At 48.9% G+C, this 25,700-nt stretch overlaps 3 protein-coding genes and 1 long non-coding RNA gene across 4 annotated transcripts in view; all 4 read right to left on the bottom strand.

Moving 5' to 3' along the window:
• The window catches only part of LOC137467704 (serine/threonine-protein kinase PAK 1-like), a 40,510-nt gene extending 38,193 nt beyond the window's left edge, over positions 1–2,317 (bottom strand). Inside the window, exons 1-4 of the mRNA XM_068179141.1 lie at positions 2,120–2,317; positions 1,747–1,810; positions 992–1,040; positions 129–241 (exon numbers count right to left, since the gene is read on the bottom strand). Of these exons, the coding sequence (XP_068035242.1) occupies positions 129–241; positions 992–1,040; positions 1,747–1,796 (212 nt within the window). The 5' untranslated portion in view covers positions 1,797–1,810; positions 2,120–2,317. The remainder of the gene's footprint in view (positions 1–128; positions 242–991; positions 1,041–1,746; positions 1,811–2,119) is intronic.
• Positions 1–25,700, bottom strand: part of LOC137467702 (uncharacterized) — a 271,260-nt gene that overhangs the window by 186,141 nt on the left and 59,419 nt on the right. The window contains exons 5-7 of the mRNA XM_068179139.1: positions 5,172–5,303; positions 3,813–3,947; positions 3,200–3,535 (exon numbers count right to left, since the gene is read on the bottom strand). Coding sequence (XP_068035240.1) covers positions 3,200–3,535; positions 3,813–3,947; positions 5,172–5,303 — 603 coding nt within the window. The remainder of the gene's footprint in view (positions 1–3,199; positions 3,536–3,812; positions 3,948–5,171; positions 5,304–25,700) is intronic.
• LOC137467694 (serine/threonine-protein kinase PAK 3-like) overlaps positions 12,128–25,700 on the bottom strand; it is a 42,351-nt gene continuing 28,778 nt past the window's right edge. Inside the window, exons 2-6 of the mRNA XM_068179129.1 lie at positions 16,920–17,037; positions 15,979–16,078; positions 15,332–15,528; positions 13,009–13,149; positions 12,128–12,235 (exon numbers count right to left, since the gene is read on the bottom strand). Coding sequence (XP_068035230.1) covers positions 12,128–12,235; positions 13,009–13,149; positions 15,332–15,528; positions 15,979–16,078; positions 16,920–17,006 — 633 coding nt within the window. The 5' untranslated portion in view covers positions 17,007–17,037. The remainder of the gene's footprint in view (positions 12,236–13,008; positions 13,150–15,331; positions 15,529–15,978; positions 16,079–16,919; positions 17,038–25,700) is intronic.
• LOC137467712 (uncharacterized) lies at positions 21,808–22,269 on the bottom strand. Its single transcript, XR_010995603.1, has 2 exons — positions 22,157–22,269; positions 21,808–21,879 (listed from the first exon to the last, which is right to left on the bottom strand). It is a non-coding gene; the product is annotated as an uncharacterized lncRNA (long non-coding RNA).

The following is a 25,700-nucleotide window of genomic DNA, read 5'->3' as shown; positions in this document are numbered from 1 at the left end:
ATCCACTGGAGATGAGCAGAGCAACAATAATTATCCAATAATTACAGCTCTCTTTTCTGCCAGTGAACAAAAGTGGAATTTTACCTTGCATGTTTGCAATATGTAAACAAACATTCACGACAACTCACCTGTCTAAATAGTTGACCAGGTGGGGATTCTTATTTGTCTTCATGACCCTAAGTTCATTGACTTTTAGTTCCTTCTTCCTCAGTCCTTGGAGATTTATTTTCTTTATGGCCACCTAAAATGACACTGAAAATCAGTAACTTTGGAAGTTGGTGGCACAAGACCACAAGGCACATGGAGCGAGTGATTTTGCAATGACACAACTGAGCTGTGCCAAACTGCCTTGCGATTAGGCATTGCAATAATTAGGAAGTGACATTGCAACAGCCCGTTTCTCTGCTCCCTTGGAGGCCAGTTACAGGACACGTGGCCACTGAGGCTTTGCCTTGTCCACTTGGCAACAGAGGTGTCTCAACTATCACCCACAAACTTGTGAGCACACTCCCTGACACTTTGCATGGGATTCAGAAGAAGTAATCCATGCCTTAATACTCTGTGGATACATCTTGGGCTATGGGCAGGGCTTAGGGCTTTTAGGGACACCTTGCAGATCTCTCCCTATGTGCAGTTCTGAAGTGCAGCACTGCAGGTGGCTAAGGAACTACCAGTAACTATCAGATGTATTTGCTGGCAGCCAGAAATGAGAATTCAGGACTCTGAAGCTGTAGCCCCAAAGAACAGTGAGATGCTCAAAGGTACCACCTTTGTTTTAGCAATTGAGAGCAAATGGGCACATCCTTCTCTGAAAGGAACTGCTGCCCTCTCTGCCTTCCTTCTGGCCGCTGAGAAGGACAAAGACTATCCCAAATGCATTTTGCAGGCTGGTACCAGTCTGTGCTTCTTTTGCCTTTTCAGCACAGCTCTACTCAAAGCTCCAGCTGCAGCTGCTCACACCAGAGGGTCTGCGGGGGATGTTGACATTTACCTGTCCTACTGTGGCATTGTCAAATGCTCTGCAAACATCTCCAAAAGTCCTAGAAACAAAAAAGCAGCAAAGAAAGAGGAAGCCATTTAGATCTTGCAGTGAAAGCCAGCCCACAGAGGAGATCTCTGCTGTAAATGCCTAAAACCTGCAGGATGCAGGCGAGCTCTGCCAGAAGGCAGATGATGCATCTTCCTCTCAAGTGCATGGGCACTGGGCCTGTCCCTGAAGCATTGCCATTTACTGCCTCAGCTCCTAAAGAGAGCTCCTTCTTTCATCTCGGGTTTCAGTTCTAAACTGTGCAGTTTTTATCCTGACCATGTAGTATTTCCGTCAGCAATCCTTTGGAAAGGAATTGTCCTGAGAACTGTTATCTGACAGCTATCAGGGAGCAGGTTGCTCTTTCAGGCAAGCAAGTTTCTTTCCCTTTTATTAGTGTGGCTGTATGATTTGGAGATATACCAAAATGCTAAGGAAATTAACACAGAACTGTCCCACACTTGGGAGACAAGGAGATCTTCCAGGTCCTGTTCCTTGCTGCAGGCAAGACCTTGGCAGCACGGAGGTGTCTCTGACAATGCCTTCTGGGTACACTCACAAATTCTGAGCAGCACTGAGAAATGGGACAATCTACCCCCAGTGTCTGAACATGGGGATAGATGTCTGTTTGCAGGTGGCCTGACTTCACACTGGATAGATATTCCGCCAGAAAAACATCTGGCCCATGGTTGTGTAGAAGTAACTGTGGTTGGACTCACCCTCTGCCAATATATTCCAGTTCAGTGTATTTCATCATGGGATTTTCCATGTTCACTATTTTCCCTGAGGGAAACAAAATGCAAGATGCTCACTTTAAAGCAGAGATCCCAGCTTCCAGGAGATACAAAAGGCAGACCCAGAGCCTGGAGCTTTGAACCCTTTGTGGTCGGCTCCTGGGTAACCACAACAACCAGGCAGACAGCTCTGCAGCACAGGTGGCCAGCACAGAGACTGATTTTCTACAGCATTTCCTGTGGGGAAATGTCTCTAAATGTCCCTGGGACACCAAACTCAGGAAAAGCATTTGGTACAGCTATGCTGACACCTGCACACGAGACACTGTCCCTCAGACAAGAAATACAGCAGACGTACTCAGTAGCTCCAGGGAGTCACCCTTGATCTCCTGTTGCTGAGCAGCAGCTGGGTGAGCACCGGAGATGAACAAACTGCCCCGGCTCCACTTCTCAGGCTGGGGAGCAAAGGCTCCTTTAGACAATGGTGCTGCTGCAGCAGGTTTGGTGACAAAGCCCTTGTAGATCTGTGACAAGAAATGAGTTTATGTCAGAAAGGTGGCTGGCAGAGATTAGCCTGAGATCCCATTTCAAATGCAAGCCCTTAGGAAGGTGCTGTCAGCCACATGCAGGGCTCTTAAGTGGGTTTTTTCTGATGTCCACTTCTCAAACTGGATGGGTCAAAACCAAAGGCTAGTTCTACTCGAGTTCATGGCCAGATTCATGTTCCATTGTTATGGATTTTCTGAAGGATCACTGCCACAATGACCATTCTACTTCCTCTCAAGGATTCCTTTCCCCCTCCAAGGGCTTCAGACACACTTGCATCTCCTTGTTCAAATGTTCTGCCTCCTCCCACTGGGTCCTCTTTTCCTGCACCATCTTCAGGTCATGCTCAACCTGTAGCACCTTTGGTGGGGACAGTTCCTGTGCCTCACGCCAGCCTCGGGGTTCTTCATTGCCACTCATTTGCTGGAAGTCTTTGCTGACTGCCTGGTGAGATGTCAACACTTGCACCTCAAGTCAAACAGAACAAAGCAGTCAGAGACTACAGCTTGTCCCTGTCAGTCAAGAGTCATTGACTGTGAGGAAAGGGGAAGAACAGATTTACAAGGGATACAGACAGCTTGTTTCAATCCTCCATCTGGGTCACCATATTCCCCTGTAAAAACACCTCAAGAAACAAGGAGAGCAGGAACAGGCCAGGAGGAATCAATTTGGATGACTGCTGGCCAAAAGGCCAAAGGACAAGTCCCACTGTCCAGGGCAGCAGTTGAGATTCAGCACACCAGGAAATGTCCTTCAGAGTGACTGTGATACACACTACAGCAGGATGGCACTCAGAGGCATCACCCCGCTCCCTGCTGCTCTGCAGTGCAAAGGTAAGAAGGGCACAAACCACCAGTTTGGTGACTGCAGTGGCTATCCCTCTTTCACTCACTTGCTTTTGTAGAGCCTGAGGGAGGAGATTAAGTTTTTCTCTGACGATTTTCATTTCTTCCTCCTGCCTCTTCTCCCTTGCCTTGATCTTAGCCTGAGCTTTCTGAAACTCCGAGTCCAGCTGTTCCTTCAAGTTCCGTAAAATACAAGAGAGAGGATCTTTCATGAGTGGAGTGGCTGCCACTCTTTCACTCACCTGGTTTTGTTGATCGCCCCTCTGCTGGTGGAGATTCATCTCCTCTTGAATTCTTCTCATGTCATCCTGGTTCCTCTTCTTCACTTCCATGATGGCCCTCTGAGCTTCGGGCAGCTCTGCTTGTGGCTCTGCCTTGAGCTTCTGTACACACAAATGCAGAGCAAGTGACTGGGAGCTGCCATCAGGCTCAGCTTTTTCCTCTTGCAGCCTCCAAATCACATTTATTCAGCCACTTCTTTCTGCTTCCCTACCCACATCTGCTTCCAATGAAACCCTCCTGTCCCAGTGCTGATCTCTGCAGATTCCAAGGCTCTGTGCTTTCAGTGCCTCTGGGACTCCTGGCCTCCTCAGCCCCAAGAGCTGTGTTTCATGCCCCTCTTCCTGCCCTTCTCTCTGACACCTGGCGAGTCAGGCTTACCTGGCCATTCTCCTGTGGCTCTTCCACCTGCTGCCTGAGCTGCTCTTCCTGCTCTCGGGCTGGGAACAGCTCTCCCTGAGTCTGGCATGGCATCTCTGATAAAGCAATCTGCTCCTGCTCTTTCTCTGGAAGGACCTGCACAGAAAGCAAGAGAAGATGGGTTTCAACTTTCCGTACGACATTTGTGGGCCAAGATTCAAAGTCTGATGGGCTCACACGTTCCCAAAGCACTGTGCTGCTGCTCTCCTGGGTCATTCTCTGCCCGTGAGGAGGCACAGATTCCAAAGTGACCCTGGCACTACAATCAGGGGCCTTTGGGGGCTGAAGCTCCAACAGCCTCTCAGGCAGCTGACAGGGAAGGTGTGGCATTTCTTAAGGGTCTGGTGAGGGCCTCCTTCTGCTTCTGCCATGCCCTGTTTGTCTTTCAGTATTGCCTGACACCCAGCCCAGTCCCACAGCTCCATCCTAGCTCTGCAGGTGGCTTCCTTTGTGAGATAGACAGACAGACAGACAGATAGATAGATAGATGGAGAGAAAGACAGATCTCACTCTTATAATCTCTCTTTACTCTCGTTTCTGTTGCTACACACATCAACCCTTGGTAGCCATTGCCCTGATCAGCAGCAATCCTGACATTGCTCTCCTGTTGCTTCAATAAACCACACTCCTGGGGAATCTGGAGCATTTAGGTCCTTATGGAATGCAATCAGATCCAGAGCATTTGCACTGGGAACGGCACTCTTGCAGCATCTGTGCTCGGCCAAGTGCTTCTCTTGGACTCGACAACACTGACTGTGCCAAAGGGGCTGTAATTAGAAATGAAGCCCAGACCCTCCAAGCTCCTCTGATCTCTGAGGACCAGCTGGAATGCAAGAGCATTAATTTCCTGCTCAATTCCCAAACACCATGCTTACTGATTGCCTGGCTGCAAAAAGGCACAGGTACTGTCAATATGAACGCAAAGTGCAAGGCCCCATTGACTGGTCTGGCACCAGAACAGCTCCTTCGGCACCAAGGCCGCTGCCCCAAACAATGTGTTCTCATGTAAAAATACTGCATCCACCAGAAATGCCACCTTGCAAAAGAAAATGCTAGCAGAATCTCAACAAGCGCTGGAAAAGGGCAGAAAAGATGGAGGAAAATCGCCTTGCATGGCTGAAAAAGGAGAAACTGAACAGGACTGCTCCTGATAACAAAGGAAGAAATCACAAGATGAAAGAGTCACCAAATCCAGCGTCAAAAGCACTTGGATGCAGTGACGGGATATCTGTCGAAGAACTAGCATTTGTAGTGAGCATTATCTTGTAGGGATTTATGGAAATCTGCCTAAAGACAGCACCACCCACCCCTGCCACTTACTCCCTTGGAGCCATCGGGCTCTGCTGTGACCACAGCTGCAGGCTTCTGGTTGTCTTGCTCGTTTTGCTCCTCTTTGGCTTCTTCTCCAGGAGCAGAGGGAGCCGGGGCAGAGACCGCTGTTGCTTCTGTCATCTGCGGCAAGAGAGAAGCATGAAGGACAGGCCGTTACCTATCGTTTATAACCTCCTTTCTCCTCGGATCTACAACCACCTCTTCTAAGGAGAAATCATCAACTTTGTTAGCAATGGGATTCTGAGTCACTCCGACCCGATGAAAATAGGCTCATTCAACAGAACACTATTGGATGAACTCTACGAATTTGATAGTCCTCCCTGGCTGCTATCCACAAGCAACAGCGCCTCTGCACAACGGAGCTTTTAGCTCTTGAAAGCTCTGAAGTGGAAAAGTAGGAAATAGCCAGCAAGGCCTTTGCAATTGCTGCGGCAGACATGGAAAATTAAAGTGGATCAGAATCCCCCCCAGCGCACAAAAAGGGCAGGAAAGGTTGTGCAGGACTGTCCTTGCTTGCTGGAAAGAGAGAAAATGAGCAGGGCTTCTCCTCCTAGCAAACCATCAAACCACAAGTAGCAATTGTCACCTCCTCAGGCGGCTGAATCACTTGGATGCAGAGAGGGGATGTTTGGAAGAGAAACAGCCCTTGTGGTGAGCACTGTCCTGTATGGATCTGTAGAAGTGGTCCTGAAGGTCCCTCACGAGCCTCCCGTTGTCCAGGCTAAAGCTCCCTCAGCACCTCCTCATTGGCCTTGTGCTCCACACCCTTCCCCAGCTCCCGTGTCCTCCTGTGCACGCGCTCCAGCCCCTCAAGGCCTTTCTGCTTCACAGGGCCCCACAACTGGACACAGCACTCCCAGCTGTGCCCGCAGCGCTGCCCAGCCCAGGGGGACGGTCACTGCCCTGCTCCTGCTGCCCCACTGTTGCTGGCACAGGCCAGGATGCCCTTGGCCTTCTTGGCTACCTGGCCACGCGCTGGCCCACCTTCAGCTGCTCTTGACCGGCACCCCTGGGTCCTTTTGGCCCACTGGGCTCCCTCACCACAGAGTTGCCCGTTTGACTTCAAATACAGCATCCACAATTTTACATTGTCCTTCTAGTTCTACAACCACATCTTGTCAGGTAGTAGCATGAAGTTTGATAGGAATAAAAATCTAGGTCACTGTGACTTGATTAAAATGGGCTAATTCAACTCTACAGGAAATTCCTCATTTAAAGTATTCATCCCTGTCTGGTGTCAGTAAGCAATGTTGTCTCTGCAAACTGTGTTTGTTGGTATTCAAGCTCTGCAATGGAAATTAGAAAATATCCAGATATGCCTTTGTGTTTGTTGCTGAAGGCATGAAAATGGATTTTCTGTCGGCCTGCATGGCTGGCCCTGTACAGTCTACTTGTTCTGGCTAAGCTCACAGCTTACTCTACAATACTTCAACACCAAGAACATGAAATGTTCCTTTCTCACTCACCTTAGGATCAGCACCGCTGAAGACATGCTTCAGGTGACCTGTAGTGGGCAAGGGAAAATGAACCAGATGCTGTGAGAAAATTGCCTGGACTGGTGAATCCCACAGAACAAGCAACGCAAACAGAGAGTATTTTCCGTTTCACAACATCCCTCCAGGAGACACATTTCATTCACACAACCAGCAAGAGATCAGGACAGTATTCTTGGTTGTGCCTACACTTTGGCCTGTTTAGCCAGTAAATGAATACAAACATGGTCAAGAAAATGCAAATTGTTCTTTAACACCCAATGCTCCTGTTCTACCAAACACATAACACATCTTTTTAAAATCCTCTCCTTCCAGCACCTTTTTTTGTTTGTTTTTTTTTTTTAATCAGTTGTATGCACTAATGCTCATTATCTTGCTGGACACATTTGCCCAGAAAAGCTTCCCCAAAATTCCACTGAGCTGTGGCAGCTCTATTGTGACACAGCACAGCAGCAGCTCCAGGGCTCAGGAGCAGACACTCACTGCTTTGGAGTTTGCATTCCATGGCAAAGGGAATCACTATTTTAGCACTCAGTCAAGGGTCCAATTAGACAGTCAAATCCTTCCATGACAAAATTTAGAATGAAAGAAGCTTTCCGTGAATTAAGGGAACACCTGCAGAGTTTTTAGGACGCCTTCCAAGAAGGTTCTCCAGTTTACATTTTCAAAGCTGTCTTGCTTGTCCCAGCAAACTGAGGAAATGACAGACTCTGCTGCCTCGGACTCTCCCATGGAGAGAACAGAACCCCTGCGGGTTCCTTTGCAAATGCTTCCCCTGTGGCTACAGACACCCCCTTGTTAGCTGAACGTCTTGACAGGAGCTTTACCAAACCAGCGGCACCCTAATGCTCTTTCTGTTTCAAAATAACTCAGTCACTAAGAAAGAGCAGAAAGACATACAAAAGCCAGGTTCTGTTACACCCAGGGAAAACCTCTACTTACGTGCCAGGTTAGTCAGGTAATAGCTGGAATAGGAAATGCCGTAAACAGTGAAAAAAGCAGCAGCAAGTTCCTCAATCATTGTAGCACTGCTGTGCAGATTTGCTCCAACACTAGAAAAAACAAGGCTCTTGTCAGTGTGCAGCTGCCCACAGACAAACGCCTCAACCAGGAGGATGCTCCTGCACTGAGCAAGCCCTAGGACTGCTCTGAGGACACTGAGGCCTTCCGTGCACCAAGTCAACCTTCTGATGTCACCATGACCACATGGCAACCATGCCCTGACATCACAACGCAAACACTCGATATTGGCCTGTGAATTTATGCAAAGCAATAACCAACCTTCGCACAGCAAACGCCCAATAGCCTGCGAAGTTCTCCTCTGTCACAAAGCAGCACAAATTCCACTCGTGGGCCAAACCCTGTTGTTCAAGGGATCCAAGAGTAACTCCAAGAGCGCACCAAGCACCTACAGCCTGTACCCCAACTGAGCACTCAGCTGGGACCCAAGCAAAGGGAGCCAGACCAAGAAAATAGCCCAAAGCACTGCACATCTGAGAAATGACCCTCACTTTTAAAACGTCAAAGGTTTATTAAACCTTAACAAAGCACTGAACAAGGAAAAATTGCAGCACTGGGAGTCTCTATGACCATTACGAGCAGCTCATCTACAAAACGGATCTCTGCCTTGTATACCCTTTAGCCCCTCCAGAGTTTTGTCAGTCAACCCTTTCTCTGCCGTCCACTGGTGGAGATTCCTTTCTTACATCTTGACTGGAGGTCAGGTGTTGTTACTCCGCGCCTGCTGGTCACAAGCCGGCCCGCCCCAAAAGCCCTGACTACCAAGGCTATTACAAGGGGGAGGGGAAATAGAACTATGGCAGGATATATTACAATAACATCACTATACATTTTAACATCCACATAATATCTATCTCTCAATTGTGAGAGCCAACTATTACATTAATCATCTATAACACACAGAACCAGGAGAGAACGCACTGTTGGCATAACAGCTGAAATAATTCCAAACAAATCTCCCACATATTTGCACGTTTATTGGATATGCCCAGGGCTCCTGAGTACGTACATCTCTGCCTTTATTCCCCTTTGGGAACAGTCAAACTGGCAGCATCTGCCTGCCCGCAGGAGCTGCTCCAAGCTGGGAATGCGACTGGCGGTGCGGATTTCCAGAGGCTTCTGTGTCCCAGGAGAAGCCAAGGCAGGAGCGGGTTGAAAGGTGTTGGTGCTGCTGCTGCTGCTCTGTGCCAGAGAGCCCCGGCTGGGCAGGGCACGGTGCCCACGGTGCTGCGGGCTCTTTCTCCTGCCAGAGCAGGGCACACCTGGGAACAAGGCATGGCAACTTGTGGGGAAACCAGAGGGTGTGTGGGGGCTGCATTGCTCTGCACACACCCAGGCCACCTGTGCCACAGAGTTCTGGAGCCTAAAAAGATAAAGCAGATGGAAATAGCTGGAAAAGGTTTCATTTTGACCTTTCTTACCTGTTCACAGAAGTTGCCAAAATGAAAGTTACCAAGCAGGGCCTGATCCCTGCTGCCAGCTCAGGGTTAGAAAGGAGGCACTCGTTTATTTCAGTACTCGGTGCATAGGGAATCACTTCCCTAACACTTGCACACCCAGCAATCCCACTTACTAGTTTGTATCCATGGAACTAGGACATATTCAATACTTAGCTGAAACTTACAGGCTAAACATTACTCCAAATTATTTGACATATTTAAATCATTTCTCAGAATTTACTGACATCAGAGTAGGAGTATCCTGTAGGTCCCCAGTGGTCAGTGCCACAGGTTCAGGAGGAGACCCATGCACAAAATAATCTAAGACACAACTGGGCTTGCAAAGCAAATTTATTCCATTAGTTCCAGTAGCAAATAATACATACCAAGCCCTGGATTCCTAAAAACCCACTGAGCAGGAGAGGGAGATGGAGCGTGGTGCTTGGTGGCAGGGGAAGGTAGGCAGTGCACTTCCAGGACATCCCCTGGATCAAAACGGTGTGCATCTCGTCCTTCTCACCCCTCCAGCCCAGAACCAGGCCTTATATCTCCTGCACAGGAGCAGAATTTTCCCAGTCACAGCATCAGCTCACACATGGCCGGCACGTCAGATGAGGCCACGATGGCTCACCATACCGACTCCATGCCAACAACAGCTCCATTATGCATTGTTCCCCTTTCAAACCTTAACTGCCCACCGATTGACCAATGCCTTGTTTCTCTTTCAAGGGTCATGTTCCCACCCATTAAACAATACACTTTTCTTCATTGTCTTGTCAACCTGCTCAACCATGGCTCAAATATGGCAGGGCCTCGGACACGACTCAGGTTCCTGACACAGGCGCTTGGGAAATATTCCATTCCTCAAATTCTCCTTTGCTGGTCAAGAGCCTCCTAAAAACACTTTCTTCCCTTTGAATGCATTCCAGATACCTTCTTAGCAGGACCACTCTCTTTATTTTCAAGGCTAAAATAGCCACTCGCACCCATTAGGCACTGCAATGGGGCAATACAGGGTTCAGCCACACCTGTTAAAGCTAAAGGAATTCTCCAGACTAAGCCCTATTTGTTACACTTAACGCCTCTCCTTCCTATTTTAGAAATCAAACACAAGCATTTCATCAATACACCCTGCGAGTGTTCTTGCTGAGGGAAGCCACATTGCTGTGTCAATAAAGCAGCCAGGACTAGGTTTCTTCGTGCAGGGAAAGCCAACTCTTTATTCACATAACTCCTTTTTATACCGTTTTCACAGGCCTCGTGTTCAACTCCAATTGCCTGGTCATTTTCTTGCCAAACAATTCATTGCTTAGAAGGTGGTTTTGTGTGGACGTGCTAAGACTCCCTCTTCTACTCATGTGTTTACATTTTTCCTTTGTGGACTCTCATCGGACAGATTTCTTGTTTATTCCAGAAGCAAACTGTAATAACTGCAGTCATTCTTATGATTTTTCACATGGGAAGTTAGCTAGCTGCACGTAGAAGACATAACAGGCCAGCTGGTCATTTTTAGCAGAGCAAGGCCTGATTTTATAAGGCCTTTCTTTCACAATGCCCCTACCTGTCTGCAACACATTGTGACTTTCTTTCAGAAAATTATTGAAGAAAATACAGATTGCCTACTGCAATTGTTCTGCTCACTTCTAAATCAGTTTGCTACTCAAGCAAAACCCTCAGGCACGTCCCCGATTCCCTCTCTCCCAGCAGCTCAGAGCTGCGTTGCACAGCGCTTGCTGTGCGCCAGAGAGCACAAAGCCGGCTGGCCTGCTGGCCCTGAATATTTCTGCCAAACGCTCTGCATTGCACACCTTTGCTCTGGCTCAGTGCAGAACTGCAGGAGCGCAGGCGCTTCCTCCCAGAGCTGTGTGAGGCGCTGGCTCCTGCAGACGGGACCTGACAAGCTGTCACTGCCTCCCGCTGGCCGCGGGTCCCCTGGCAGAGCTGCCGTGCCTGAAGGACGCTGCCCTGTGCTCCAGCCTGCCCAGCAGCCCGGCTCCCTCCCCCGGTGCCCAGAGTGCTGCACACACTGCTAACCTTTCCTTTCCCAGGAGCCACAGGGCAGCCGGCAGAAGAGTAGGAAAGCTCAGCCAGGCCACCGGCCCTCGGCTGCCCCTCGCCTTTCTCTGCCCCGCGGCAGACTCCAGACGGCCAATGCCTCCGGTCGGGGCTGTGCCCAGCAGGGCTCCGCTTCCCCTCGGGAGCAGCCAGCTGCCGCTTGGGCTCTGAGAGCGGAGGATGTGCCCGGTGCCAGGAAGAGGCCTGCAGGGCCGGGCTGCCGCCTCCTGCAGCTACAAGGGTCCCCTGGCAGCCTGCCTGTGCCGAGGCTCAGGCTGCTCCGGGCTCTGCCGGGGCTCTGCTGCGGCTCCAGCCCGGGCAAGGCCGGGCCCGCTCTCACCTCACAGTCGCTGACAGCTCTGCACCGGAGGAGACCTTTCAGAGCACCCTCTCTGATCTTTCTGCTTTCTCAGCTGAGCAGGGCTCTCCTCCAGCCAAAGACATTGCACTTAGGGACACAAGTCCAAGTGGCAGGCGCCCAAATGCTCTCGGGTCACAGCTGAAGGCCTGCATCAGCACAGGGTGTTTGGACTGCCCCACTCCCCCTTTGGTTTTTCCTGCAAATGCCATTGCCCTTTCTGCCTCAAACAGAAGTACCACAGCAGGGCAAAAACAGACCAGTGGGCCGTATTCCAAAGGCAGCGTGGTCTGAAGAGGATGAATGAAGGAGAGCCTTCCCCACTTTCACACCGTGCCAAAGACTCCCTAAGTGTCCCTTTCCACCTTTAAGAAACAACAGGCAATTCAGAAGGAAACCTTGAGGTTATTCACGGAGTGAGAAAGAAGGGAATCTTCAAGGTGAGTTGTGGTTTCAGAAACTTTATTCATTTCCAATGCTACTGTTCCCTGTCCTATTAGACAATCCTACCCTAACACTAACCCTAACCCCGATCTACAATCCTAGTCGAAGTAAATGGTAATGGTCCTGATGTGATTATCACATTCTTCCTTCTCTTCCTTCTCCTTCCTTCTCCTTCCTCTTCTTCACTGAAACAATCAGTGGCACCAGGCTGGACGCAGGCTCAGCAAATGTTACAAATGGATGCTGCCCAAAGGAAAAAAAAAAAAAAATCAACAAAAACCAATGAACCATGAGTTTCCAAGCTCAGTATTTCACAGGATTCCTCTGGCTCCTAGAGAGATGCAGAAAGAGCTACTACTCTTAATTAATTGCTCTACTTCAATTCTTTTGCCATTAGATAAAACAGAACACCCCACCAAATTACGAACAGGGCGACAGAAAAAGCCAGAATACAGAACACCTGTCCTCTAGAGAAATGCGGAGAAATGCGGAGAGAGGTGGAGTTACTCAGCTTTGTGAAGAATAGGCCCCAGGGAGACTTTATTGCCACTTTCTGAGACTTCAGAGTGGCTTTGAAGAAAGTGGAGGACCTCTTTTTTTTTTTAGGGCCAGTTACAATAGAATATGGGCAAATATTTTTAAACAAAATGGGGATCAAGTCAGACTAGGTCTGAGGAAGAACTTGGTTACTCGCAGCATGGTGCAACCCTGGCACAGCTTGTCCCAAGAGCTTGTAGGTGCCCCATCCCTGCAGGTATTCCAGGTCAGGTGGGAAAGGGCTCTGAGCAACCTGATCTCTTTAAAGATGTCCCTGCTCATTGCAGGACACTTGGACCAGATGACCTTCACAGGGCCCTGCAAGCCCAGCCCAGACTAGGATTCTTCACCGTTTTCATTTGAACAGCACCAAGAGTGGAGGTGAGGAGGAACGGGGGCTCATCTGATGCCTCGGACCTCATTGGAGGAGGAGTCCATCCCTCGGACACTGTTTCACCTGCAGCCCCTTTACATTTTACCTGCAGGAGCTCCTTGGCAGACCAGCGCCGTGCCTGGTCTGTCTGCAGGCAGCAGCTCAGGAAGTCGCGCAGGCAAGGTGAAAATAGGTTGGGCTGCTGCAGCAGCTTTGGTGTCCCTCTTGTGGCTATCAGGAGTTGAGGCTGGGGAAAAGGAAACACGAGGCTCCAGTTGCTTCTTTCCCATCTGTAACTGCTCTCCCAGATCCCGTTGTTTAAGCTCCACTCTGCAGGGCAGTTTCTGCCCTGGCAGAGACCCAGAGATGACTTTCCTTTACCAACCAAAATCCCAAACCCCGATGCAGCCACAGCTTTTCCAGCCTTCAGCATTCAGATCTTGCCTTGGCAGCTGATTTCATTGACTGACCCAGTTGGTGGGAGCTACATCAGCAAAGCATGTTTCCTTCTCTGAGGATTTGCACCAGCTTGACAGGTTTTTCAGAAGAGAGACTCTGCTACACTAACTAACTCTACTATTTCCAAGGATTAGTACATGAAAGGCATCTCTGCAGTGCTTGTTGGTCCCTTAAGCACAGTGGTCATAAACCAAAACGCATTGAGCTTCTTTTGTCCTCTTCTAGAAAGCAGTGGTACGTGGAAGGCAAGAAAGGAAATCCGCCAGGTATTCCTCAGGTAAAGAAACAAACATTTGGAATCTCTTATTCAACACAGACACTTGAAGATGCCTGCACAAATGTATTGGGATGAAAATGCCTGCTTGGGCACACAGGAGCCACCCGCAGCTCTGTCTCTCAGCAGCAAGTTTCAGCTTCTTTATGGGGCAAAAGGAAATCTTTTCAAGGTCAAATCAGAAGAAGTGCCATCCCTATGGTCACCCTCTGCTCATTTGGATACTCAAGTCAATGCATTAATGGTGTCCCCATCGCAAAAAGTGTCGGGTAAGCAATGGGAGGTTTTGGCAGGCTCTCCAAGACACCAGGCTGCAGCCTGGTCTCCATAAAAATGCCCATCACAATACTAACAGCTCTGTGCTGGTGGCACTGAAATAGATGGTGACCGCAAAGACTTTGTTATTATCCTCTTCAACCCAGAGGAAAATTTCCAAGCCTAAAACAGCAAACACACTCCCTTTGAGTATAAATAATGATGTCAGCTTTCTTTCCTGCAGTCGGAGAAAAACACATCCTAAACTTACCCAGGCCACCCACACGCGTGACTGAGCAGTGTACAGATGATTTGAAAGCCTGAAAGTTTTGAAGACCCACAGGATTTGGAAAAGATGCTAGAGTATGGAGGACAATTGATGTGCTGTGGTTAATAAAAGAAAAAGAAAGCAAAACTGTGGGGGAAGATGAAACAGGAAAACCTTCTAAATATGATTGCCTGGCAAAAGATTTTTAGAATATGGAAACTATAAGCGAGATTGACATGAAAGCAAGCTTTGAGATAGTTACTAGCCTTAGTTACTGAACAACTGGAAAACAATGGTATGGCTGGCTGAAGGTTTTGATTAAACAATACCCTCTGCTTGCAGACAGGTCCAAGGGTCAGAGCAGACCCTACTAGCTTGGCAGAAGGGGTCCAAAGAGTAGTTTTTAGGGTTTAAAATGTAACACAGTATGGTAATGTAGTGATTCTTATAGGCGGTAGGTGAATGCTATAGGATTTGTATCTTGTACTAGATTGGTTAGTGAAAATTAGAACATTCAGCACAGAAGAAGATTTATTGTATTGTAAGGGGGACTTCCTCGCTTTTTCGGGTCTCTCTTTCAGACTCCCTATTCGGGCCTGCTCCGAGCTGAGGCTGGCAGCTCCAAACAGGGCCCCTGCACCCACGCCCTTTGCAGTAAACCAAAAGTTCCAAGACCTGGCTTCAAAGATCTCTCGTCTCCATCCACCCTGACCATCCTACCCACCGTCGCTCCTACACAAAACTACTTGGGCGTTGCTAAGGTGGTTGTTCTCTTTTCCTTTTGCTTTTCCTTTTCCTTTTTCTATAAAATTGAAAATGGGAAGGTCTAACCTCCATTTCTCAGGCTATTTAACAAATGTCTAACCTCTCCACTGAAAAATTCTTGTCCTTCAGAGACAGAGCTCCAGCAGGGTTCAAAAAGCAAATGAGAAATGCCAGGCACGACTGGAGGCCAAAATGGCAGGTTTCTGAACTGGTTAGGTTTGTGAACTGCCCCTTCCCTTCTGATGCAACCAAATCAACAGCAGATGCTGATGTGCTGCAGGGACATTTTTTAGAAGGGGACCTTGGTGGAAGTGGTGCCAGCAGATGGCAATGGGATTTTGTCCAGTGGCACACAGAACATGGGACAGGTGAGAAAGACAGCGGGATCAGTGAGTATTTGGACCTTACCAAAACAGGAGTTTCACTCCAGTAAGGAACTTCTTGTTCCACCATTTCGATGCCCACGATTCCAAAAGACCATATGTCCACCTTGGGGCCATATGCTTGACCTGTCACCACTTCAGGCGCCATCCACCCAGAAGTGCCGGCCACTGAGCTCCGTCTACTCTGCTCAGGGGTGTGCTGAGCAAAGAGGCCAAAGTCAGCTGTGGAGAAAAAAACATACCATGAAAGCCAGCTCAAGTTAGGAAATCAAGCAAAAGAGTTCCCCACTCTCAGTCTAAGAATGTGCTGTTGAATCTCCTGGAGAACTGTCCATGCTCAGTTTCCTTGGGGCTTTAGCCAAGGAAGTATGAAATTGGCCACTTCCAAAATATCCCGGGTTTTTTAGCGCTGCTCACAGCAGTGGCCTTTATTCCCCTGAAGCTTTACATTGTAGCTCCCTCCCTCTGGAAGGGACACACACTGAGCAACGCCACTCTTGACTTCTCCTGGTCCCTTATTTATACCTCTGTGCACGTTGCAACTGTGTCATCAGCTCACGGCGGGGGGCCCTGCACTGCCACCAGCACCATTTCTGGGGAGCTGGCAGTCGCTCAAAGCAGCCCCACACCCCACATCCCTGGAATGCTGCACCTGACCAAGAAGATACTGACCCAGCTTGACAGAGCCGTCGGTTCTGAGAAGGATGTTGCTGCTCCTCACGTCTCGGTGGATCACGTGGTTTGAGTGAAGAAAATCCAGTCCCTGCAGGCACTGAGAGAGAAAAGAGAAACAGGAGGGAAAAATTAGTGATGTGATTTCAACACGCAAGTAAGGAAACAGCTCTAAAGATTCCCTCTGCAGGGGAATGGCGAGTAATGGCAGAACACAGTGCCATTGAGAGGAAGAGCTTGCTGCTGCAACACTTGCAGAGCGGGACCTTTCTAAGGAAAGGCATGTCAGCTTTGGAAAGAGCAACAGCACCTGCTGTTGTAGACTGCCCCCTGCAAACCAGCCAGGATGACTGCTGCTGCAGTGGATGTGCTTTCTGCATGCCGAGGACAAAGGAGGGTTTTGCCAAGAAAGAAAAAGTCCCTCCCTTTGGTGTGAAGTGGATCGCTTTGGGGTGGGAGGCTGCATGACAACGGTTTTGCTGCTGGCCTCAGCACAGGCTTGGAAGTATCACATCAGTTACCTTCCTGTAGCAAAGAGCATCTTGGCTGCACTACTGTCCTTTTCAGCTAAGGACTGTTTGAGATGAGTCTCTTTTGCTTTGCCATTAGTTTCAAATCCTGCCAGCAGCACCTTTGCTTTTACAGGCAAGGAATGCAGCGCAGACAGGCTCCAGGCAAAGGTTTAGAGCGGCAAGGTGGAGAGCAGCAAATACAAATACACAAGAGAGAGTGAGAATACAACAGCAGAAGGTAAGAGTCCAGGAGCAGAGTACAGTGAGTGCAGGGGCACTGGCAGGCAGTGCCCTTGAGATGCTTTTGCTTGTCCCTAGCATACCAGCAACACGGCAACAAAGCTTGGAACACAAAATCACTCCTGTTCTGAGCCCTGTTTCCCAGACAATCCTGCCCAAGCCCTCGGCAGCACAGGTGGGATTGCTGACCTCCCGACTGATGGCTGCCATCTCTCTCTCAAACATGTGAGTCTTGCTGATGACGTCGCTCAGAGTGCCTCCGTCCATGTACTCCATGACCAGCCAGAGCTGCTCACCCACAAGGTAGCTGAAAGAAGGCACCAAGGGGTGGAGATGAACATGCATGTTTGAAAACAACAACGTTGCTGTTGGAAAACAAAAGGGTTATTTCCGAGTCCCTTTGTGACAAGGACAGAATAAAAGAATAGACATTCCCTCTCAGCTGTGCATTGTTTGCAATCTGTGCGGTCTCAAGGAGAAAGCTATAGCTGTGAAAAAGGAGACCTCTCAGATGGCCAGCAAGCGAAAAGTGCGGTTTAGTAACAGCCCAGATAAAAAACCTGTCCCACATGCTATTTCTGGAAATAAACACCTCATCTTCCTGGCATGCCCAGCAATGGAAAAGGGACAGCAATCCAAGGGAAATCCTCTCTAGGATGGTTTATCAGAACTTAAAAGGTGCTGAGAAAAATTTGAAAAAACCAAGCCTCAAAACAATGTGGAGGTAGTGAACTTACAGGGTATTGAATTAATAAGTAAGATAGGGCTGATCCAAGTTTTTGAAAAATTTTCAAACGGCATTTGCCAGGGTAGTTTAAGGCAGACCAAATGCACTCTCTTCCCATCCACTGGAGATAAGTAGCGAAATAATAATTAACCAGTAATTACCAGCTCTATTTTCTAAAAGTGACCAAAGTGGGTTTTTAACTTTGCATGCTTGCAGTACGTAAACAAACATCGCTGGGATAAAACAACAACCACTCACCTCTTTAAATAATTCACAATGCTTGGGTGCTTATTCATTTTCATGACCATGAGTTCATTAAAAGTTCCTTCCTTCCTGATCAGTCCTTGAAGATTCATTTTCTTTATGGCCACCTAAAATGATGTTGAAAATCAGTAACATTAAAAGCTGGTGGCATGAAAACAACTTCTCCCATGGAGTGAGTGATTTTGGAATGACACAGCCAAACTGGGCCCAACTGCCTTGTGATTAGGCATTGCAGTAATTAGGAAGTGACATTGCAACAGCCCATTTCTCTGCTTCCTTGGAGGCCAGTTACAGGACACGTGGCCACTGAGGTTTTGCCTTGTCCACTTGGTAACAGTGGTGTCTCAGCTACTACCCACAAAACTCTAACCATACTCTCTGCTTTTTTTTGTATGGGATTCACAAGAAGTAATCCATGCCTTAATACTCTGTGGATGCATCTTGGGCTATGGGCAGACTTTCAGATGCATTTGCTGGCAACCAGAAATGAGAATTCTGAAGCTGTAGCCCCAAAGAGCAGTGAGATGCTCAAAGGCACCACCTTTGTTTTAGCAATGGAGAGCGAATGAGCACATCCTGCTCTGAAAGGAACTGCTGCCCTCTGTACCTTCTTTCTGGCAGCTGAGAAGGACAAAGACTGTCCCAGCTGCAATTTGCACACTGGCACCAGTCTGTGTTTCTTGTGCCTTTGCTGCACAGCTCTACGCAAAGCTCCAGCCCCAGCTTATCAAAACACAGGGGAAAGCCCTCGCGTGCAGCAGAGTTTGTGGCAGCTGTTGACATTTACCTCTCCTCCTGTGGCAGTGTCGAGTGCTCTACACACATCTCCAAAAGTCCTAGGAACAAAATAGTAGCAAAGAAAGGAGAAGCCATTTAGATCTTGCAGTGAAAGCCAGCCCACAGAGATCTCTGCTGTAAATGCCTAAGACCTGCAGGACACTGGAAGCATGGACATGTCTTTGGCAATTCCTTCTGACCACATTTAAAAATTCTGATCAGCACTGACAATCTAACCCCAGCATCTGAATATGTTTGCAGCTTGTCTGACTTCACACTTGATGGATATTCCACCAGCAAAACAGCTGGCGCCTAGTTTTGTAAAATTAACACTGGTTGGACTCACCCACTGCCAATATTTTCCAGTTCAGTGTATTTTATAATGGGATTTTCCATCTCCACCATTCTCCCTGAGGGAAACAAAATGCAAGACGCTCACTTTAATGCAGAGATCCCAGTTTCCAGGAGATACAAAAGGCAGCCCCCCTGTCTGGAGCTCTGAGCCCTTTGTGGTCAGCTGGGTGACGACAACAACAACAACAACAACAACAACAACAACAACAGGAGCAGGAACAACGACAAGAAGACAGGCAGCTCTGCAGCGCAAGTGGCTGGCAGAGAGATTGATTTTCCAGAGTCCTTTGAAGAGAGATCTTGACAGCAGATACACAGGGAAGTACAGGGAGATATATTCAGAGAAGACAGAGACCGGAAGAGAACAGCTACCAAGGCAAGTAAGTTTGTCATCTAAAAACATTAAGGAGAGCTGGAAATAAGAGAGCATTTGTTTTCTTGGGAATAAACACTGTGAGATTCAACAAAAGGTTTCCTACTCGCTAAGATTAAATGCACCTTGATATCTAGAATCAATTCCTCTGAACAGATGCCAAAAGTTCAGAACAGGAGGAATATTGCCAAGTGTTCCCATCTTCTCCACCTTGCAGCAGGTTGCCAGAAGAATGCCTCTGTGTTTGTAAACCAGAGCAGCTCATGCTATAACTAATCCCAATGGGGCTTTCAGGACCAGTACCCTCACTCTTTATGAGCAGGGTGAGTTCAAAGATGCCCTTGCCTGTGCCCCTCATGGAGAACCACACTGCTTCTCTTCACCCTGACAGCGTGGATCAGTCACTCCCATTGGACTTGCCCTCTTGGCACCACACACGTCCCCATCTTCCCAACTCGGCATGGCAAGCAAGGGCAGAGAGGACAGCAGTGCTCCTCAGGTGTCAGCGTGACACACACAGCTGCCCAGAGGAGATGCTGACCCTCTTGTGAGTCCAGGCCATGCGACGCAGAAGCCGGCCCAGACAAGGAGCTGCTGGCTCAGGCAGCTCTGCGCTGCAGCGGCTGGGCAGCATCGGGACTCTCCTGGATAAGGAAAGCTCCAGCTTCTGCAGTCCCACCAGCCCTCAGGGCCAGGGCAGCTACCACAACAAGGCTGGCAAAGCCCAAGCATGAGCACTGACAGGCACTGACGGGAAGAAGCCAGAGCGAGCCTTTTTGTCCCAACAGGTGATGGCAGACACAGCATCAACTAGGCTCTGTTCTCAACCCGACCAGGGCTTATCTGAGAGCACAGCACTGGCAGCTGTTACGGGCAAGAAGCAGAATAAATGCCTTGTGCTGCAGAATCACAAAGGGCTTGATGTGTTCTCCTAGACACTGATCTGGGCAGGGGTTGTGCCAATGGCTAGGACTCAAGCAGTCACAGCCTTCTGCTGATCCAGGAGCAATCCCTGCTTCTGTCTTCGGCACAGAGGGAAGCCCAGGCAAACTCCAGCCAGTCCAAGCTGCCCTCAGAGGCAGCAGGAACACCCAGAGCACTCTCTCGCTGCCTCAGAGCACTGCCAGCACTTCCTGTGGGGAGTTCTAATGTCCCTGTGACACCAAACTGAGGAGGACACGTGCACACATTACACTGTCGCTCAGGTAAGAAAGACACCAGACGTACTCAGTAGCTCCAGGGAGGCATTGTTGATCTCCTGGTGCTGAGCAGCAGCTGGGTCAGCGCGGGAGGTGAACCAAGTGCCCCGGCTCCACTTCTCTGGCTGGGGAGCAAAGGCTCCTTGGGACGGCGCTGCTGCTGCTGCAGCAGGTTCAGTGACAGAGCCTGTGTAGATCTGAGACAGGAAGTGAGTTTGTGTCAGGAAGGTGGCTGGCAGAGATTGCCCCGAGATCCCATTTCAAATGCAAGCCCTTAGGAAGCTGCTGTCAGCCACACGCAGAGCTCTTCAACTGGACTGGTTTGGATGTCCACTTGTGAAACCACATGGTCAAAACCAAAGGCTGGTTGTTTTACTCAAGTTCATAGCCAGTTTCATGCTCTGAAGGATGACTGCAGCAATGACTGCTCCACTTCCTCCCAAGGACTCCTTCCCCCCTTCTAGGCCTGCAGACACGTTGCAGCTCCTCATTCTAATTCTACCTCCTTCCGTGGAATTCTCTTTTCCTGCACCATCCTCAGGATGTGCTTATTCTGCAGCATCTCTGGTTGGTACGGTTCCTGTGCCTCACGCCAGCCTCGGGGCTCTTGGTCGCCCGTCATTTCCTGGAAGTCTTCGCAGGCTGCCCGGTAGGATGGTGACACTTCCACCTCGAGTCAAAGAGAACAAAGCAGTTAGAGACTACAGCTTGTCCCCTTCAGCCAGAAGTCATCGACGGTGAGGAAAGGGAAGGAACAGGACAGGAGCAGATTCACAAGGGATACAGACAGCCTGTAGCTTGTCTTCCAAATCTATCTGAGTGACCATGTTCACCTGCAAAAACACCGCAAGAAACAAGGAGAGCTGGAAGAAGCCAGCAGTTTATTCAGGTAACTGCTGGCCACGTAGCCAAAGGAGTAATCCCACTCTCCAGAGCATCAGTTGAGATTCAGCAGGCCAGGAAGTGTCCTTCAGAGCAGCTGTGATAGAGGCCTCAGTGGGATGGTGCTCAGAGGCATCACTCCACCCACCTGCTGCTCTGTAGAGAAAAGGCAAGGAGGGCAGAAACCACCAGTCTGGTGACTGCAGTGGCTATTGCTATTTCACTCACTTGCTTTTCAAGAGCCTTTTGCTCCTGAAGGAGGAGATTAATTTTCTCTCTGATGATTTTCATTTTTTCATCTGTGCTCTTCTGCCTTGCCTTGATCATAGCCTCAGTTTCCTGGAGCTCTGCCCACAGCTCTTCAACAGTGTTCTGGAAAGAACAAGAGAGAGGATCTTTCAAGCATGGAGTGGCTGCCACTCTTTCACTCACCAGGTTTTGGTCATCACCCCTCTGCTGATGGAGATTCTTCTCCACTTGGATGCTTCTCATGTCATCCTGGTTCCTCTTCTTCACTTCCACGATGGCACTCCGAGCTTCGGGCAGCTCTGCTTGTGGCTCTGCCTTGATGCTCTGTACAGACAGATGCAGAGCAAGTGACTGGGAGCTGCCATGGGGCTCAGCTTTTTCCTCTTGCAGCCTCCAAATCACATTTATTCAGCCACTTCTTTCTGCTTCCCTACCCACATCTGCTTCCAATGAAACCCTCCTGTCCCCGTGCTGATCTCTGCAGATTCCAAGGCTCTGTGCTTTCAGTGCCTCTGGGACTCCTGGCCTCCTCAGTCCCAAGAGCTCTGTTTCATGCCCCTCTTCCTGCCCTTCTCTCTGACACCTGGCGAGTCAGGCTTACCTGGCCATTCTCCTGTGGCTCTTCCACCTGCTGCCTGAGCTGCTCTTCCTGCTCTCGGGCTGGGAACGGCTCTCCCTGAGTCTGGCATGGCATCTCTGATAACGCAAACTGCTGTAGCAGTCAGAGGCCCTGCAAGGCCTCCCTGGCGGATACCCGCCTCAGACAAGAAATGCAGAGTCATGGAGAGTGGACCAAAGCAGCCCCTCTTCCGCCCTCGGACCCTTGTTATCTCTCCGTAAGGCTATAGGTCGTATTCTCCTCAAGCCTGGCCGTTGGACAATTTCCAGCACCCCAGTAGCCTACTTAAATCCCCATCTCTGCCCAGTTCGGCAGAAGAGCTGTCACTGGAACACTTCACAGGACCCTGATAATAAAGACACCGCTGTGAAACTCTACACAGGCTTTTTCTCTCTCAATCCCTGCGTCTGCCGAGGCACCTTTGCAAGCTCAGAGCTGAAATCTCTAAGAGCTGAACTCGCAGAGCTGAAATCACTCAGTAGTGCTCGCTTAGGTTGCTTGCGGCTGGGAGCTAGCCCAAGGGACCCAGAGAGGTTGTGCCTCATCAGCACAGCGCTATCCGGGGCACCTACGGCGGCAGCTGCCCAGGGGGTCAGACCGACCCCCAGGGCTCCAGGCCGCGATAAAGAACCAATCAGGTTCTGGGTGAACTATCCTGCCTCTAAATGCATGACGTTCCTAATGAATCTCCCTTTATGCTTTCTGATCATAGGAGTCAATGTCACCTTTCTTCAGCCGTTCCTAACTCAACGGTGACAGTGTACCACAGGGAAATCTAGTCTTCAGTAAGAGCTGTGTGTAAGCTTTCATGGTGTCAGTTCATTGATTTGAGCATAATGCAAATACTAAGAGAATAAGGGGTGGAAAATGCCTTAGGCTGAAAAATGTGTCTGGGAGTATCTGCTAGAGGTAGGGCAATTATCTTCTGGGCCACCTGTTAAAACCAGGTGGGGCAGTTTCTTTATCTCTTCCCCAACCAATCCTCTCTCCAGAAAAAAAATCCTCTCTTTGTGGGCCATTGAATCTCACTGCATGACTGATAAAATTACATCATCCCATTGTGAGATGCTCTACCCAGGGGGAAGAGCCAAACATTCCTACCTAGATATAATCTGACATTTGGAACACCACAGCAGCCTTTTCCAACTAGATTCCCAGAAGAGCAGCTTTCTTTTCCATTGGATTGCCAGAAGAAGACCAAGCCCATCTGCACCACCACTAGACCTTCAGAGGAAGAATACACCCTTCTCCAGGATCACTGCTTCAACAGAACCACAGCTGTCACACCAAGAAGACTGCCGCCACCGTGTAATCGGACTGCTACCAACTCCCCGACCAACAGAGTGTCAGGTCATGTTCTGACTCTGTCAATAGATTTTTGTGTACTACTGAATTTGTATTTTAATTTTCCTAATAAAGAACTACTATTCCTACTCCCATATCTTTGCCTGAGAGCCCCTGAATTTCAAAATTATAGTAATTCAGAGAGAGGGAGTTTGCATTTTCCATTACAAGGGAGGCTCCTGCCTTCCTTAGCAGACACCTGTCTTTTCAAACCAAAACACAGGGCCATGACATTCCACAACAGGAATCACTGGTGTGCATTTCATGGACCACTCTCAATCCTATTAACGTATTGTAGTCCTGGTTTAAAATAGAAAGGTGTGAAACAACTTGGAGAGACAGAGACTAAAATGGCTTGTGGATTTTTTTTTAAAGAATGGGGAAAACTACCCAAAAGGTGTTGTTTTATAACATTTTAAAATATACTACATAAAAATTTAAAACTGCAATAAAAAAGAGTTAAATAAATGCTTTGGTATAAGAAGAATAATTAGAAACACAGAAATGTGAAGATATGAATGCACATTTTCATAAAAATATGAACTTACAAACAATATATACACTGAACTACAACACAAAGGTAGGTAAGACTGTACTTTATTTAGATCTTTTTGCATTGCTGAAGTATTTTTTTCTGAAGAGAAGCTAGTATTTTGATTAAGAAATCTGTCGCATCTAATTAAAGTTCTTGATTTCTTCTGGTGCTGGCTAAGATATCCCAGCTGGAAGGTCTGACTGAAGGCAAAGAACTGCTTCTGCGGGGTCTGAAACTGAAGGATGTGTTGACTGAAGACCCAGTACCAGCTCTATTCCCTGTCAGACTGGAGGACATGTTGCCTGAAGGCACGGTAAGAGCTCTGTTTCGTCTCATACGGGAGGATGCATCCATTGATGACCCAGTATTGGTTCTGGTTGGTATCAGGTTGATGACTCTGTCCATTGATGACCCACAACCTGTTCTGCCTGGTGTCACACTGGAGGGTGTGTTGGTTTCAGACACACTGTAGAATCTGCCTGGTGTCACACTGGAGGGTTTGCTGTTGTCAGAGACACTGTAGGTCCTGCCTGCTACCACAAGGGAGGGTACGTTGGTTCCAGATGCAGTAGAGGCTCTGTGGCTAGGCACTCTCCAGCGTGCTGGAACAAACAAAAGAATAATAAACAAATCAAGAGAGAATCTACGGTTGCTGTTAAGTACCTTGTCGTGGTTTGACATGGAAGTGATTTTTTTTTTTTTTTTTATTTCAGGAAGTTGGGTCAAACCAATCAGTGGTCAAGTTTGGATATTGGCACCTGAAGTGACCACTGAAGATAGGGATACGCCTCTGAGAACACACGGGGTTAAAAGCAAGAACTCCCAAGAGCTCGCTCTCTTTGGTTCCGGTCAGGGTGCTGTGCAGACCTCCCCTGTCCAGCCATGGGGCTGGGTGGGGGAGGGGTAGCCATGAGGCCTGGTCGAGGTGAGCCGAGGGGTAGAAGGACTGGAACCGAGCCAGCTCCTGTGGACGGAAGGGTGGAAAGAAGCGGAGATGTTTTAGTCATTCCCCACCTCAAGAGGGAAGAGATAGAGAGTCCTGACGGCACCTGTAACTTTGCCGGCGCGGAGGAGAAGGAGGGGGGGGGAAGGCGCCCAGCCTTGGCCTTGGGAATCGGCTGCTGGGCAGAGATATCAGCCGTCCAGGGAGTCTGAACTTTTAACCCTTTCCTGAGAAATGAAGGCTTTGTGAAATATTACTCCTCCTTGATTTGAAGTAGAAGAGAGACAGTCTGGGATCCGAGATGATGGAAGAAGAAATTCTCGAGTTGGAAGGAGATGATGGAGTGGCTTGTGGCTGGACTTCTCTTGTTAGCCATAGACTGAACCAAATTCTCCTAACAGAAGCTGCAATTAGGGTGGTGCGTTGGTGTGCCAGGAGACCTGTTTCAGTGATTACCAGCAGAGGAGTAGAGAGAAGGTGTGGAGAAGCCCTCTATCTTCAAGGAAGAAGAAGAGGAGAAGAAGACCTCTGTTCTTAGACCCTCAGCCCCAGGGGAAAATGGGGGGGACTGCAGTCCCAAAATGAGAAACTGAACTGTTGTCTCTTTTGGTCCACGGCAAAGCATCCTTAAAGGAGCCCTATGAGCAGTCTGTCCATGCACGGTGGTGAGAGCACTGTGACATGGAAAAGAGTGTCACCATGGC

Source organism: Anomalospiza imberbis, unplaced genomic scaffold (genome assembly GCF_031753505.1).
Source record: "Anomalospiza imberbis isolate Cuckoo-Finch-1a 21T00152 unplaced genomic scaffold, ASM3175350v1 scaffold_76, whole genome shotgun sequence".
Classification (NCBI taxonomy): domain Eukaryota; kingdom Metazoa; phylum Chordata; class Aves; order Passeriformes; family Viduidae; genus Anomalospiza; species Anomalospiza imberbis.
Note: the sequence above shows the minus strand (reverse complement) of the source record. Positions and strands in the feature narration are given on the sequence as shown.